Source organism: Kryptolebias marmoratus, linkage group LG1 (assembly GCF_001649575.2).
Source record: "Kryptolebias marmoratus isolate JLee-2015 linkage group LG1, ASM164957v2, whole genome shotgun sequence".
Taxonomy (NCBI): domain Eukaryota; kingdom Metazoa; phylum Chordata; class Actinopteri; order Cyprinodontiformes; family Rivulidae; genus Kryptolebias; species Kryptolebias marmoratus.
Window position 1 is genome coordinate 30,362,862 of NC_051430.1, and position 17,583 is coordinate 30,380,444.

Below are 17,583 nucleotides of genomic sequence, written 5' to 3' on the forward strand. Positions count from 1 at the left end.
TTACCTTCAACCTGCTGCTGCTGAGACAACTGTCCTCAGCTTCCTGTCCTCCATGTTCAGTGTGGTACACACCATGATCCCAAACAGCCCTGTGACTACCTGCCCCCCCTTTAAACAGGCAGACTGATTCCAAGACATGTCCCTGTGGACACATTAGTTTGTTTTTTAAATATTTCTGTTGAACCAAATAAAAGCAGCGACTGATTTTGGGTTTTGTGGGTTTTTATCCGTCTGGAGTTCATAAAGCCTCAGATATCTGACGGACGAACTCCGTCAGGTCGTTGTAAACGAAGCCGCCATGTTTTATTTCCCACCTGAAGCGGCGGTGACGCAGCCGGGCCGACGGGTCGAGACCCGCTGGTGAACAAACCCTTTCACCCCCTCTCACCTACAAACACTTCCAAATTCAAACACATAGTTTTAAATCTCTTTGAAATAAAAGCTCCAAATTTAACAGTCTTCAATCGGATCAGCAGCTCCTGACGACGGTCTTGACTTCTGCTGCAAAGTTTGAACGACGACCAAAACATCAGCAATATGTGCAAAAAAAAAAAAACAACGCTTTTACAACAACACCTTTTCTGGTTTTGTTACAAATCAAAAATTTATTCTCCTTTACTTCTTAAAAAAAAAAAAAATACTCGCATGCAGATTTTAAAAATCCAAACTAACGGAGAGAGGATGCTGAAGCAAAAGAACAGGACAAAAAGCACCGAGGAGTGAAACGGTGGAAAGGAGAGAGCCTGGGCGCTCTGCCGGCGGATCAGCCCGGCTCGTGTGGCACTTAACATCGTCGTCTTTGTATACAGAGCTTATAACAGTCATGCAGAGGGCACAGTTTTATTCTAACAAGGCGAGAGAGATACTGACCGACACACACACACACACACACACACACACACAGATGTGGATTAAATCAACTTTATCTTCTCATGGCTAAGGCAGAAATTCTGATTTAATCTTGATGCCAATAAGAATAAAATAAAACTCCCAACATTAAAACGCCTTTAAGACTCTTCAGGTTTTATATTCATATATATATTTATATATATTTAAATCTATAGCTAGATAAGATGCTTGCATTTGGGCTTTCTGAGTATGTTTGAGATTAAAATACAAGGTTTGATAAAATCTACATCCTCAACACCAGGTGATGGCTTCTGGCTCGTCCAATCATTTCATTGCATAAATCAGCTGATTTCTTCCTAACGAGGCGGAGGTGTGAAAGGTTAGAAAACTTCTTTTTTTTATTTTTAAAGATGAAGGATTTTTGTTTTTTTTGTGCAAAGCAGCTGCACCCAAAGAGACGACAGCGAGTTTAATCATCATTCAACCGGACATAAAAAAAAAAAAAAACCTTGAAAAAAAAACCCCAAAAACTTGTTTATCTTGGCTTTAAAACACAAATTTACCCCCAAACTTTGAGCCGTGACGTGACTCCCACCACTCCCCCCTGAGAGAGAGAAAGAAAGGAGACGGATTGATTCCTGACGCCGTTCCTGAGCAAAGTGGATGAGACGAGAGAGACCCAAGGACTCCGGGGCGACGACGGGGAGGAGAGTTAAAAACCAGCAGAAACAGAGAAAAAACAAAAAGAGTGGAGGAGCAGGGGCGACGCAGAAGCCTGTCCACACAGAGATCTGCAGGGGACGAGAAGAACGGGTCAACAAACGTCCCGAGGACACGGGTCAGGTCCTGGAAATCCACCTGAGAGCGGAGGCTGAAACATTTACGTTTTTATTTAACAAACACAAGAATCAGAGGGAAACAAATCCTGACAGGGAGAACAACTCCACACAGAGCTGCTTTACAGGTCACGAGTCAGTCAGGTCAAAGTCAGGTCCCGGGTCAGGACACACGAGTCCAGAGTCGAGACAAGCGGGTCTTCAGTTAGAGACGAAGCACCAAACTGTCCCGAGTCAAGACAAGTCCAGAGATGAAAGCTGAGACATTCAAGTCCCACGTCTCCATTCAAGTCCAGAGTCAAGACACGCAAGTCTCGAGTCGAGCTCCAAGTCCTAAACAAGTACCACGAGTGCACCTGTCTAAATCAGAGGAAACAGGCTGGAAATGATTCAAGTTGTCGAGTTTCTTGATCAACGACATGTTTCAGAATATCAGTTCGTTTTATTCTCAGGTCAAAAGGTTCGAGTCGACCCGTCGGGACAAGTCACAAGTCTGAGTCGAGTTCAGAGAGTCGAGTCGATTCTAAAGTCCACAAAGTGACTCGTGTCAGAAGCTTTAAGACCTAATCTAATTAAAAAAGGAACATTAGAGTAAATCTAATAAACGAGTGGACCGAGTCAGGACAGCGGCGGGACCGAGTCAGGACAGCGGCGGGACCGAGTCAGGACAGCGGCGGGACAGAGTCAGGACAGAGTGGATGCTGGAGGACCAGCTCAGGTTTGAAGTTTACCGGTCCGGGGACGAGGACGTACCTGCGGGAGGTTTAGGGCCTGCAGCTGGGCTGGAAACGTGCGGTTTCCTCAAAGATGAGTTCCTTCAGCGCCTCTTTGGGTAAATCATCCAACTCCATGTCGAACTTTAAGGGAATGTCAGCGACGGGCTTCACGGGACAGAGAGGACACGCCGAGGGACACGAGTGAACACCACAAACCGTCAGAGGAAATAAAGAAACTGCTGGTCGGGTCCGAGCCGAAGGCCTCACCTCGTCTGTCGGGTCGTAATATTGTTCCAGGTACGGGTGGGCCAGGGCCTCCTCCACCTCGATCCTCTTGTTGGGGTTAAAGGTCAACATCTTGTCCAGCAGGTCCAGAGCTGCAGAACAACCACAAGTTTAATGATTAACTGAAACAACGAGCCGACCTGAACACCAGGGGGCGCCAGAAACACTCAAACCAAACAAGTGTTGCTTCCAGGTTTGTTTTTTAATGACTGCAGCTGATAAAAAACAATTAATTCTTAAATTTCATGTCTGCAGTGAAAATAAAAAAGCCAGATCTGCTTGAATTTCTTCTCCCAAACAGAACCAAACTGGATTTAAAGTTATTATAGTTTGTTTTTTTTAGGGGAAAAACAAACTTTAACTTGTAGGACGTATCTGAACTCCAGCAGTAAAGTTGAGATTTAAACTAATCAGTTTTTGGTTTTCATCTGTAATAAATGCTGAATGTCTTTGTGTCTGAGTTAAATGATTTAATTCTTAAAGCAATGACTGAACAGTTTCATATAAAAGATCTGTTATAAACACAGAACTGTGCAGAAGTCTCGAGTCAGGCCTTATTTCTTTACAGTTCCCTTAAAAGCAGCTAGACTTTTAAATCTTTTAAATCTGTCTGGATCAATAATTCTACACTTCTTCTTCAGCTGCTTCTTCTCTCAGTTTCAGTCCCTGAACCCTGACCTGCAGACACGTAACGGACAACACAAAGACCTGATTTTAAATCTTTAGGCTCTTTGTTTCCAGCAGCTGAATCTACGAAAAACGCCAAAAAGAGCTGCTCAAAAACAAGCTCCACAGAAGGGAGGGGTGGTTTAAAACTTCTGCACGCTGCTCGGCGAGGCTCCGGCGCGCTCTGACCTTTTGGATCGGCGTTGGGGAAGAGGCGGTTCCATGACACTTTGGGGCGCATGGGCAGCGACAGCAGGTAGTTCCGGGCCTTCAGGTTGATGATGCAGAGGAGGTCTTCCTGAGAAGGAGAACCCAGGATCCCTGAGACACAAACAGAACCGTCAGCGTACCTGCAGATCGGATCGGGTTCGGTTCCATCAGGTCTGAACAAACAGCGGGTCGGCGGGCCGAGTTATCAGAAAACGTCCCGACCATCAGACTTCCTGTCACCTGGAGCTGAAACAGGACGTCAGAAATAATTCTGATCGGCGCCGACATCAGCTTCATAAAACAGAACAAGCTGCAGGCGACGTGCAAAGATAAAAAGGTTAAAGCAAATTTAACCTGTGATTGCTTAAAAACAGTAAAAGATCCTAAAAACCTCAGTTCTGACCTGTTTAACGTTTCTGCTCTGACCCGGGTCGAGCCTCGGTACAGAACTCTGAACAGAACAGTGATAACGGCGCTTCAGTCGTTACCCAGGATGTGGTTGAGCTGATCCAGGTAATGCTTCCCGGGGAAGATGGGTCGATTGGACAGCATCTCAGCCAGGATGCAGCCCACCGACCAGATGTCGATGGACTTCGTGTAGCCCTGAAGGCGAGGCAGACGGAAAGGTTACACAATCCGTCACACGGAGCGGAGCGGCCCAGTCTGCAGCTGCACGCGCTCACCTTGGAGTTCAGCATGATCTCCGGAGCTCTGTACCAACGCGTGGCCACGTACTCTGTGAGGAAACCGGTGTGATCGTGGTCCGGGTCGGCCACACGGGCCAGGCCGAAGTCACAGATCTGAAAACGGGACAAACAGAGAAAACCAGCCGTCAGGGGAGTTTTAATTATTCTTCTTTACGAGCAGATAATTCACTAAAAATGGTCACAGCTGAAGCTGGTTTTAAAGGCAGATGTATTCAACCCGAACTGTTTGAGCTGTAAAAACTCAGCGTTGGTTCAGATTATTTCTGTGGTCACAGCGGCACGCAAACGAGTCGCTTCGAGTCTGAACTCCAGCTGTGAAACCAGGTCGCGGCTGGATGTGCTGGTTTTTAACAGCCCGCTCAGTTTCTGGTGAAGAATCTGTCTTTTCAGGGCTGCCGGCAGTCGAGTCGTTACCTTCAGATCACAGGTGGTGTTGAGCAGGAGGTTGGAGGGCTTCAGGTCCCGGTGCAGGACGTTGGCAGAGTGGATGTACTTCAGGCCTCGCAGGATCTGGTACAGGAAGTAGCAGATGTGGTCGTTGCTCAGGTGTTGGGTCTTCAGGAGCTTGTACAGGTCCGTCTCCATCAGGTCCTGGACGATATATCTGTGCCGCGCCGAGTTAAAGGAGGAGTTCTGCTGTTTTCTGGAGACGCCGACTTAAATTAACATGATAACAGAGCTAACTGCAGTCTGATCTGATTACATAGTCACCCTTCAACACAACTAAATACCAGAAATAACAGCATTTAAACCGAACAGAGGGAAGCTGACTCTTTTAGTTTTTGTTGGAAACGTTTTAGGCAGGAACGCTCCGACGTCTGAACCAACAAACTCTCCTCATCCTGTAGCGGCGGGAACGACCATAAAACTGTTTGCTAACCGCAAATAAACAGCAGAAGAAGAAGCCGCGTGGAGGCCTTTCAAGGTGAACGATGGAGCAGAAGAGGGACCTGATCCTGGTCCTCAGAGACCACCATCCTGAATATTTAAGCCGTTTTCCTGCTCCAACACACCTGAACAAGCTGCTGAACTACATGCTTAGCGTGTGATCGAGGTCTGCAGAAGTCTGTTATTCACTCAATCATTCAGAGAAACATGTCAAACATGCAGGACAGATGTCCTCCAGGACCAGGACTGGACACCACGGTGGACAAATCTGACCGTGCTTCTCAGAGTTTTCCACCACGGGTCGCTGCTTAATGAGCAGAGGAAGGCGCTAAGCTAACGCTAGGCTGATTTCCTCTCGTGCTGGACGTCTCTTAAAGACGTGAGGGACAGAAACTCCGTCCCCGGGGAGGACTAATGCTGACAAGCCTTTATTTGTTTTGGTACTCTGTAACAAGGACTCAGATGCAGGGGTTATATTTAGAGTCTGTGTCTCTAATTTTGGCAAAAAAAAACTATTTATCTCCGTCACGCAGCCACTTTCCCCCATCCTCTGTCCCAAACACAAGCAGGACACTCCAGGTGTTGGAGTAAAAACCCAAAACAGAAGGTTAGTCTCCCAGAAGACAGGTGAGAAACAGGTTTAGGACCTGAGTTTGTGTGAATCTCACAGCAGAAAACTGGCTTCTTTCACACCTTCAGCCACCAGAAGAGGTAAAAATAAACACAGACGGAGTTTGTACGGCAGGCAAATATAAAGTGACAGGTGGCCATTATGTAATAAAATACAAACGAACGCCGTGCGAGGAGATCTGTCTCCATGGGGCCAGAGAAATACTAACAAATAAACCACTGCGCTCGGATACACGTCCTTCATCTGCTCGATGCCCGGCGCCCGGATGATGTCGTTGATGCCGATGATGTTCTCGTGCTTGAAGCGCATGAGGATCTTGATCTCCCTCAGGGTGCGCTGGCAGTAGGTCTGGTGCTCGAAGGGGCTGATCTTCTTGATGGCCACGCGGATCTTGTTGTCCCGGTCGTACGCAGAGCTGCAGGGTTAAAAAAATAAAAATAAAGACCTCAATCAGGAGTTATGGATCAGGAAGTGAAAAGAAAGAACAATCAGGGATGAAACGTTTGGGATTTACGTAAAAAAAACCAGGATTTACTAAAGCTGACGACACAGGAAGTCACCTTTGACCTCGAGGGTCTCACTTCTTTTCTGCTTGAAAAGGGTGATCATGTTTCTCTGCTATAAAACAAAGTTCTCAGCACTTATCTGTTCAGAGAGTCAAAATAAAAATAAACTGACCTGAACAGAATGAGGAGTGAAAATAAAATTAGACAATAAAACTGAAAGAATAAAACTGCGTTCTGGACGTCTGACTAACTCCATTCAAGATGGCCGCCACAGCTGATCAACAGACACCGAGCTGAAGTTTGTGGAGCCTTAACAACACCTCAGGAGTGACGTTAAATAAGTTTAACAGTTTAACTCCTTCAGGTCTCCACGAGGCGGCGGGCGATATGCATTTCTTCAAAGAACATCAGGACTTTAATCTGTAAAAGATTTATTAAATATAGTTTCATAAACACGGAGTTACAGAAACTGCGAGGAGCAAAGTTGCTCCAACACTTCAGTCCTCTTTTGGAAAGAGGATTAATAAATATTTTTATTATTATTATTTCCGGACAAACATGTTTCTGCAACATAAAAGCTGAAGTTTTCCTCCTCCGTGACAAACGTTGCGTCCTTAAAGGTGAAACAGTAACGGCGGGCGCCGAAGGTTTGATGTCATTAACCTGTACAGACCGGATCTGGTCTGGGGTCAGGTTTGTTTCTCCTTCCAGGAACGATCCTGTAGGAAACCTTCAGGTTTGTGTTTATTTTGCATCTTTTTGTTTTCTGTTGCAACACAGCAGCAGCAGCGGATTTTAACGGAGAAACGAGGCAGAAATAAACGAATTAAAGGAGAAAAACTCACTGCTTTACGGCTGTTTAAGGTTAATATTTAAACTTTATAACTTCACCCACAAAAACCTAAAACTGATCAAGTCAAATATAAAACAAACAGGTTCTTGATAAGAAATAAATAAAACTAAATTTATCAGGTTGTTTTTAGTAAACTTCCAATAAATGATTTGATTTCTTGGAGGAATTAAACATTCATTTATTAGAAATTATATAAATTAAATCTAAAACATCATGCATTAATCTACAAACGGTTTTTGTTTTTAGGTCACTGAAAAGTGGGCGAACATGTAAACTCAACAACTGAACTTTTTAATAAATCAAATAGTTTCAGGTCGACTTTAAGAGCGACGTTCCTGTTGGCGAGGGTCGGCCATCTTGGATTGGATGACACCAAATGTTAATCAGCTGTAGTTAAAAAAAAACTAACAAAAAATAAATAAATTAAACTTTAAAAGATGACAATCATTTCTTATGAAATTTTCTCCATTAAAACATCAAAAACATCATCATACAGCGACTAACATTTAATATTTATTAATATAAATAATATTTAATGTTATCTGAGGGGCCAAAGTGTTGTTGTCACGTTTTCACATTTGGGTTTTATTTGTTAAAATAAATCTAAGTTTCGTAAGTTAATCGTAAGTTTTTGACCTGCGAGTCCCACCGAACCTACGAGTCCCGCCGGACCTACGAGTCCCACCAGACCTACGAGTCCCACCAGACCTACGAGTCCCACCGGACCTACGAGTCCCGCAGGACCTACGAGTCCCACCAGACCTACGAGTCCCACCGGACCTTCGAGTCCCACCGGACCTACGAGTCCCACCAGACCTACGAGTCCCACCGGACCTACGAGTCCCGCAGGACCTACGAGTCCCACCGGACCTACGAGTCCCGCAGGACTTACGAGTCCCGCCGACAGGTCACCTGGTCCCGGCCTCGTGAGCGGGTCCCCCCCCACACACACACTTCAGGACGGCGAATGGAGAGGCTGCGGGTTTTATCAGGTTTTATTTCTGCACGTTAGAAAAACACCCACACAGCGGAACGAAAGGAGACGAGTTGCCATGGAGACGAGGGTGTAAGGACAAAAAAATGTAAACACGAGTGTGCCAGCCTTCTGCGAGGGAAATATGAGTGACCTTCCTCTCCGCTCGTTCCAGAGGAATGTGTGAGAGCGAGTGTGTGTGTGTCTGTGAGTCTGTGTGTGAGTCTCTGTTTGTGTGTGAGAGTATGTGTGTGTATCTGTGTGTGTGGGAGGAATAATAGTTTTCCATGTAGCTGCTTCACACCAGCAGATCCCCTCGTGTTTCAGGCAGCAGGGAGCTGCGAGGCTCAGCAAGAACCAGAGTCTGGTCCGGGTCAGAACCGGTTCTGCTGCAGATCCAAACGGTTCCTCGTCAGCAGAATCTGAACATTTTGTTTCTGAACAACTCGGTGAAATTAAAACTGAGCAGATCTGAACCGTAAACAATCTGATGGTTTGTTTACAAAAAATATATAATTTAATGAAAAAACACAGATCTGTTTACGTCCTTACAGAACAGCTGAGAAATACTACTGCTGCTACTACTAATGATACTAATACTACTAATGATACTGCTGCTAATACTACTAATAATGTTAATTTTAGTTAAAAGCTAATATTCTGTTTAACTTTAACTAGCATTTTATTTATTTTATTATAATCATTTTGCTGCTTTTAGCTTTCAGCTAGCCTTTTGCCCTCTTTAGCTTTGAGCTCCAGCCATTTTAATACTTTTAGCTCATGCTAGCATTCAGCTACTGTTCTTCTGAGTTTCAGCTGCTTCAGCTCGCCTCATTTCCTTCGGCTCTCAGAGACCTCGGAGCCGAAGCTGACAATTGTTCAGCTGTTTGTTGGGCCATAAAGCTGAAGGAACGCCGACAGGAAGTCCAAAGTGCAGCGAGTGCAGCGAGTGCAGCGAGTGCAGCGAGTGCAGCGTGGCGTTTTACGGGAACCTCAGGGCGTCTGAACTCAAAGCCACACCTGTCAGTCTTCCTGCTCTCAGGTGGATCCTGGGTCCCGCCCCGACCAATAAGAGCCTTTAAAAACTAACATCTTACCTGTTGTAGATGGCTCTGTGAGCTCAAACACGATTTAATAAACTCTGACTTCAAAGTGGGAAGTGTTACAGCTAGCTGCTGCTGCTGCTGCACAGAGGGAATGGTTTGCTTGTGTTTCAGCCTGGAGAGTTGCTCAACGCGGATGATTTTTGGAAAAATTAAAATTCTGAAGCAGCTGCCGTCCTTGGAGGTCGAGAAGAACGAGCCGTTATAAAATAAAAATCTTTCTTCACAGCTTTAAAAGACTTTTTATCAAATCTGTCTTTTATTTAAAAAGAAACTCCTGCAGATGAGTAATATCTGCAGCCTTTCTGTGAAACTAAAAGATAACTATTTCCCCGTTTCCTTTGTGTTTAACGTCGTCTGAGCATGCTCAGTGCGAGGAGGCGTTTCTATGGCGACAGGAAGACTCTTCTCTGCAGCAGCGTTATGCAACAGGACCGGTAACCATGACGACACTGGAGAGAAGAAAAGGCAGAGCGGAGAGGCCCTGAACGCATCACATTGCAGGAAGGCCCTGAACGCACCGCAGAGCACAGAAGCCCTGAACGCACTGTAGAGAGAGCATGAACGTGCCACAGAACACAGAGGCCCTGAACACACCGCAGAGAGACCCCGAATGCGCCACAGATTTGAGAAACCCTGAACGCACCGCAGAACAGAGAGGCCCTGAAAGCACCGCAGATCAAATTGTCAGCTGATTGGTCCGTCGGGCGTTTCAGGAAGTGGTCCTCCACGTTCAGAGGATCGTTAACGAGGAACAACTGACCAATCAGAGCCCGACTTCATGTTCCACCACGTCACAATGAATCAGCGGAAAAACTTTTATTTTTTTTAAATCTGATGTGGTCACTGAATGATTTCCTGCGGCTGAATGAGAACAAACCCCAGGGCTAATGAACTCATTGTTAATTAAAGAAATGCATATCACCCGCAGCCTTTTAACCAGAGATGCATCTGTTAGGGAGGACTCTCAGCTACTACCACACCTGATCTGAGATCAATCTATAAAACCAACGGAGGCGGCCATCTTGAATCAGGTTGACTCCAGAAGTTTTAACTTTGAGACATTTATTAAAATCCATCCAATGGTTTATGAAATATTTTGCTAACAGCCACAAAAACAGGCGTTTACATGATCGTCCGCCCTTCATGGAGCCCGGTAACTTCTGCAGAAACAAACACTAGAAAAAACTGATTACGTGCAGCCATTTTAGCAGAAAAGTTGAAAATAAATTCAATTCAGTCAATATTTCAACTAATAATTTAATTTTTCTTCATATACATAAAATAAACATTTATTATGTTAATTTTACTGAATGCTGAAGAGTTTAATTTTACTGGAGGAACAAAAGAAATCTGCACATTTTCAGTAATAACTGACTTATTGTGACAGAAATGAATAATTTTGCAGCCCAGTCAGAGGAAGTTTGATGAGTCTTTCGTTTTTTTACACCTTTTCTTCCAGAACAAACAGCCCGTTAGCTCATTTAGCTCCGTTAGCCTCGGACAAAACGTTTACTTCTGAGAAAACACAGAAACAAGAAACCCAGCAAAGGAATTTCCTGCCAATCAAAGAGTTTCCACTTCACTTCCTGACAGAACCCACAGCTTTAATAAATGAGTCAATAATTAATGTTTTTAACAAACCTGCATGCCAGAAAAAGGTCAAATGTGTTGCTTCATTAATGCAGATTGTAGTTTTAAATCAGATAAATTTTCAGTCCTGTACTTCTGCAGAACTGATGCTTCTCATGAACATTTTTTTGCATATTTTATGAAAGTTGCAACACTTTGTGTGGATTTCGTTGAACAAACTCCTCGTTGTGAAGTCGACTGACTCAACAAACCGACCAAAACTTCAGCAAAGTTTAAAAAAAAAACTACTTTCTGAGGCTAAAAACTCTGGAGTTACAACTGAATAAGTTTCTGAAACACAAGCTGATATTAGCTGCTAACAGCTGAAATAAATAAAGAAATAAAGCGTCTCCGTCTCACCTGTATTCTCATATTTACTGTTCGTTCTGTTAACATGAAGCCTTCTTAATTAACTTTTATTCAGGTTTATTTGTATTTTCTTGGCATGTTTCTACAGAGGAGGTTTGAACATAAAGAAAATAACTTTAAAGTGACTCAAAGTTTATTCTGCTTTTGCAGAAGTCTTAAAGTTTGAACACTGAAAGGGGAAGAAGATTAATGGAGCGTGAACGAGTGGTTTCCACTGTTGGTTAAAATACGTCCATCAAACAAACAATCATAAACATTTATCTTGTTCCATCTTGTTATTTGAGGTTTTTTTATGAGTCATTCCTTTAATCTGAACTCATTTCTGCAGCTTCAGATTTGAGTCACTGATTGCAGAAAGAGCTAGACTTCTGGTTAACTAAAAACTGAAAACTAAACTCTGCTTCAAGTTAAAACTAAACAAAACTAAAACAGATAAAATGACCTGAGCAGGTCTGAAACCAGAGGGACGTTTCTATTCAAACAGACCAAAAAAAAGGTTATTTTTTTATAAGTTTATTTGTCCAAACTTTCTGCAGAAAGAACGGCCCTAAAAGCTCGCTGCTCGCCAGACGCCGGTCGACAGCGGTTACTAGTAACTCCGTCTTCGCAACTTCCTGTCAGATAAATACGTGCTCAGCTTCAACCGTCTGCTGAGCAGCCAAATCCACCAGAAACGTCCTTTAAACACATCTAAGCGAACAGCTGCTGATGCTAAATAAGTTTTATTGGTTTCTGATTGTGGAAACCACAGGTTGTAGGAAAATACAGCAAGTTTCTTAAAATAAAAAAATAAAATTCTAATAAAAAAAAAAACCATTTAATTTAATAAACGAAGGAGCTTCTGTCTGTCTGTGAAGATTTACTCTAAAAGTTATGAACAGATTTCCATGAAACCTTTAACAAACGTCAAACATGGAACGAGGAACCAGATTCTGGATCACGATCCAGATTGTGATCCGGATCATGATCTGGATTCAGGAATATTTTAAAGGAGCTGACATGATGAAGACCCTGCAGTAATCTTAGCAGAACGTCACCCTGTGGAGGTCCGAGGGCTTCTAGTTTCATCAGTTTTTGTCTTGATAAAAACTTAAAACGCAACAAGCTGCTGATCTCAGAGAGCGTGTTGGGGATGACTCTCAGCTACTACCGTTTACTCTTTAGTTCAAATATCTGTAAATAAACTGAGTTAAGGTCATTTTCCTGTTGGTGAATGTTGAATTTGAATTCAAAGGTTAATGGGTTGTAAATGTACTCCGATTACTTTCTGGACGTCTCATTAAAATCTGTCCAGTGTTCCCTGAGATATTTTGCTAACAGACAGACCGGTTCAGACAGTTTGAGAATGACTCTCAGACACCAATGTTTTCATCCGTTTCTGCAAAGTTTATTGCAGCTATTTTTGTGTTTGTTAGGCTGCAGCCATCTTGAATCAGGCTGTTAAATCAGCTGTAGTTAAACCGTAACGACAGAGTTTTATTAAAATCAGCCCACTGGTTAATGAGATATTTTGCTGACACACGGGCATCACCCCTGTTAACTACTCTATGGTTAACAGTTCAAACTGAGGAGATCAACTTGATGAAATAAAGACGACAGGAGGGATTATTCAAATGAATTCTGAGCAAACGTCAACCTCTGGACCAACAGAAAACCAGACGAGGTCACTTCAAGTTTCACACTTTATACTCATCCTGTTCATGACAGCAACAGGCATTATAAACCCCTCCCCCCACGAACACAGACATTAGCATCGCTGTGGCGGCGTGCGTTTGACCAGGATCCGCCGCGTTCCGCCTCGGCAGGCGTAACCACCCAAATTACACAAATTGCATCTCCTTCTGAATCGCACAACAGGATCTCAGAGTGTCAAGGCTCTTATTCTCTGCCTGCCTCGCTCCCATTGGCTGCCGAGTGCTGGTACTGATGTCAGAGGCAGAGGGGTTGCCATGGAGACGGGCGCCACGGTGGCATTTCAAGAGGATGGCTCAGATGGCAGAGTGAGGCAGAGCATCAGCGGCGGCTGAAAATCAGGCGGGTCAGGACCCAAAGATCAGAACCAGCCGGAGGAGGAGGAGGAAGGTTAGGGATGAAGCTCGGATTCAGGGTTTGAAGGAAGCAGAAGAAGCGAAGAGGTCAGAGGAGGAGGAGCCAAACATCATCTTCATCTTCATGAAACAAATCCTCTGCAGCTTTCATTAAACTCAGACGTGTTTCAGAAAATTCACCACATTTCATGTCTTTATTCAAACACAGAAAGAATTAAAAACAAAAAGCTATCGTTCCATCGACCGCCATCACTGAAGGCGGGTAATCATGTAACCGCCTGTCTGTCTGTTAGTAAAATATCTCACTAACCAGTGGATGGGTTTTAACAAAACTCAGACAGTAACCACTGGCTGTACATCCACAACTAACTAACTTTGAGCTAGCACATTTCAAAATGGCCACCACAGCTAACAGACATGAACACCAACAAAAATGGCTGAAACTCAGACACTGAGATTCAACCCTAAAACATACTTTGAGCACAAACAGATTTTCATTTAAACCTCTGGCTTGCATGGCGGCGGGCGATATGCATTCCTCATTTACTACTGTCTCCATCTTAAACCGCTGTATTTTGTCTTTCAGCCATCTTTATTCTGCTGCCACGGCGCCACCAGGCCTTTACTAAACAGGTCAACAATTTGGCCGCCAGCACTGATTTGGGCCGCCTTCTGAGGGTCACATATCTGTTAAAAGTGTCTTCAAATAAAGCGATCAGTGGTGCTATGGATTAACATGGAGTTTCATCTCACACCTACTTGCCAACTTGGCTCTGTGACTACCTGTCCCATCCTGAGAGGTTTAACTGAATTCAGCTGGACTGAACCGCCGGGCAGGAAGAACAACGACAGACACCAAACGTGTCCCAGCAGAGGAACAGAACTGTTCCTGAGCTGCAGAGAGGCGCAGGGAACGCAGCCGAGGGAACGCAGCTCGGGGAACGCAGCTCGGGGAACGCAGCAAACCACTCGTTGGATGTAAAACTTTCTACAAACACGACCCACTTCAGCAGCCCTCCGCGATGATCTAACTGCTCGACGTAGGCGGGCTGAAAAGGCAGAGCAGCTTCTGAACATCATCGCAGAGGGCGACGCGGGCGCGAGCGTACACGGACACACAGCGTGAAGAGGCTCGGAGCGCCAGCCGCCGGAGAACCTCCACACAAGCATCCTCGCCGTTAAAGAACCCAAAATAGGCGCACTCTGAAAACGAAAGCGCTCGCTGCTGACAGCTTTTGAAAGTATGGATTCAGCTGCTCAGAAAGAGAAATAATGACACGTTTCCTGACGGTGTTACATAAAGAGCAGTGCTGAATTCCTCGCTCCTGATTGGCCGTTTTTGATGAAATCAAAGCGGCGTGGCAGCTGTCAGAACGTTCTTCTGAACGTGTCCCTGCTTTCATTAACAAGATTATCTGGTGTTCAAACTTCTCTCAGCACCAACGATCATCGATTTTCCCCTTACATTCTCTGTTCCTACATCATGTTTGCGTGACGTAAAGCGAATCGCTCGCAGAGCTGCTGTCATGGCAACCACACACAGCATCCCAGCTCACGGCGTTAAAGGCTCGTCTTCACGAAGCGTCTCGCTCCGTTTGATCAAATAAAAAGTTATCTTATAAAGAAGCCTTTTAATATTTAAAATACTTTAACATGTTTTATTAAATGAAGCAGCATTTCCTTCCTGTCAGTCATTTATTGATCCAATGTCTGAGTCTGAAAACCGTTTTTCTGCCATGAAAACAACATTTTACGACCAAAAGGATGGAGGTCTGTGGAAACAGGAGACAACAACATCCTCCTTCTCTCTCTGGATGTGGATTATTTTCAGGTTTCTAAAAATATTCTCATTAACACGGCTCCGTTTGTAGCCACACAATAAAACACCAGAACTGATCCAAAATGCTGCGGTAACCGTGCCAGGCCTGGATATACAGAAATACACCGGAGACAGGAAACACGGCGTAGAGCTGGGTACGAAGGAGAGGAACAGATCTGTGGATGAAGCAGAACATCTACGAGAACAACAGCAGGTATTCGGACATGATGAACGCCTCTCAGGTCCAGTGTCCAGGGAGTGACAGCTGTCCTCACAACGTTCAAACCAAAAAACATGAAATCTGTCGTTACATCCGACTCGCTTGGGGTCGTAGGTCAAGCTTGAGCTTTATAATCCATTTGTCCATCATGATGTTTAAAACCAATCATTTAACGATAACGACGCCATGTTGGAAACTGGAGAAGTGCAGCTCGTAAACATTTGAGACGTGCGAACAGAGGGACAACGAGGCGGGAGACAGACCAACCATCAGGAGAGCCGAGTCCAGAGGAGAAAACAGCTAGAGCTAGCTGCTACTGCTAAAGGTATCCCAGCTCTCCAAATATTGGGAGTATTGGACGCCGGCCTTAAGAGACGGCAGAGTCCAGCCAGGCGCCGCCTTAAGAGACGGCAGAGTCCGGCGAGACGCCGCCTTGAGACGACTGAGTCCATCGAGACGCCGCCTTGAGAGACGGCCGAGTCCAACGAGACGCCAACCTAAGAGACGGCCGAGTCCAACGAGACGCTGCCTTAAGAGACGGCCGAGTCTGGCGAGACGCCGCCTTGAGAGACGGCAGAGTCCAGAATAAATGTCTCTATGGAGACACGAATCCATAGATTCCTGATGACTCGGCTCTTCTGCAAACATCTAAAGTAAAAAAAAACGTGAACAACAACAACAAACAAAGTATTCAGAGATCTCTGCTGATAAACGTTTCTGTACAAATAAAATTATAGTTTTTATAAATCCGATTCTACAAAAGACGACAATTGTGAGTAAACTGATGGAAAGCCGCTGATCTGCAGTCAGTTTTCCATTTGCCCTCACCGACAGAAAGTTTCCACGTCTTTGAACTGGAACGACACGGCAGACGAGGCCGGGCTGCGTTCTGAGTCAACGCGAGCGGACGGCGGTGGAACCGGCGCTGCTGCAGTTCTGCAGGCTGCTGCACATCAAAGACCGCCGTCCAAAACACTCAAAACCACGAGTTTAAAAAAAAAAAAAAAAAGAACGAGGCGAGAAGAGTGCAAGAAGGGGCCGACACGACAGCGCTCTGACTGCATGCCAACAGAACCGTACGTTTAATTACAGAAACAAACAAGAGGCGGCTGGATTTAAACCCAGAACTGGTTACTGCCTTCTTCGACTACAAAACACCTGCAGCAGGTTAGTTCTCGACTACATAAGAGTCCAAACACAGCCAGCCTGGTGGATCTGCCTGTTGGGAAAAGTCTCTTTAAAAAGAAGGAGATTTAATCCCAGTTCAGGTTGGGAGGTTTTCCTCACAAGTCCAGACCGGATCCAGAAATGGATTAAAACATTCCAGAGATGTAAAGAACGAGTCGCGACATGTCAGGCTTCAGAAAAACCTTTCAAAGAACTAAATATTCCAATTTAATCAAATAAATCCTCCGACTGTGGCCTCAGAAAGAAGAAACACTTCGGCTACCTGAAGAAGAAACAGTCAAGAAAAGAAAGAATAAAAACAAGAAGAGTTCCCAATCCTGGAAACAGATTCTGCAGTAAAACCACAACACTGACGGTTTATATAAAAAGGTTCTGATAAAAAAGGAAACTTAAATAAACAAAATTATTTTCAAAACGTCACAAATCAACAACCTTTGATTGAGTTGAAAGAGGAAGTTTAGTTTAAATATTGATAATAATTCATATTAACCGCAGAGAAATGTTTAAATAAACGGTGCAGAAAGTACAGATTTAATCCTCGTTTGTCTTCTCTGAAGAAACTCTGAAGAAACATCTGACAAATTTCCAATCAGCTGGGACTAAAAGCTGAGAGAAAATACAATGATTCTCAGCTGAGGTCTCAGTAAATCTGAATTTGTGACGAACAACAAAGTCCTGGCGCTGGTCGGGTTGAAATTAAACAGGAAGTCGTGGTTTTGTGGTGTTAATGCTCTGCGAGGATGTGCCCCGACGGCGTCCGGCGACAGAGTTGTGCAACAAAACAACATTTTTATTTAACATCGACCACCGTCCCGTCACCGTGGGAAAGTCACGACGCGATGCGAGAAGGTAAAAATCAGGTTTTAGACACATCGCCAGCGTGGAGGAGCCTGAATCGATTTTAAAAATGTCAAAGTCAACGTAGTTAGTCTGCTGCCATTACAGTCAGCAAAGTCGCTACTGCTTCCGTTTGTCCCAGCATGGCTCCCGTAGCTCCGGTTTGTCCCATCGCAGCTCCCGTAGATCCAGTTTGTCCCATCGCAGCTCCCGTAGATCCAGTTTGTCCCAGCAGAGCTCCCATAGA

General features: G+C 44.6%; 1 protein-coding gene across 1 annotated transcript in view; it reads right to left on the reverse strand.

Moving 5' to 3' along the window:
• Nucleotides 1-236: 236 nt before the first annotated feature.
• The window catches only part of mapk1 (mitogen-activated protein kinase 1), a 20,346-nt gene continuing 2,999 nt past the window's right edge, over nt 237-17,583 (reverse strand). The window contains exons 2-9 of the mRNA XM_017430857.3: nt 6,021-6,203; nt 4,684-4,873; nt 4,246-4,362; nt 4,051-4,165; nt 3,542-3,673; nt 2,669-2,778; nt 2,439-2,566; nt 237-1,640 (exon numbers count right to left, since the gene is read on the reverse strand). Coding sequence (XP_017286346.1) covers nt 2,450-2,566; nt 2,669-2,778; nt 3,542-3,673; nt 4,051-4,165; nt 4,246-4,362; nt 4,684-4,873; nt 6,021-6,203 — 964 coding nt within the window. The 3' untranslated portion in view covers nt 237-1,640; nt 2,439-2,449. The remainder of the gene's footprint in view (nt 1,641-2,438; nt 2,567-2,668; nt 2,779-3,541; nt 3,674-4,050; nt 4,166-4,245; nt 4,363-4,683; nt 4,874-6,020; nt 6,204-17,583) is intronic.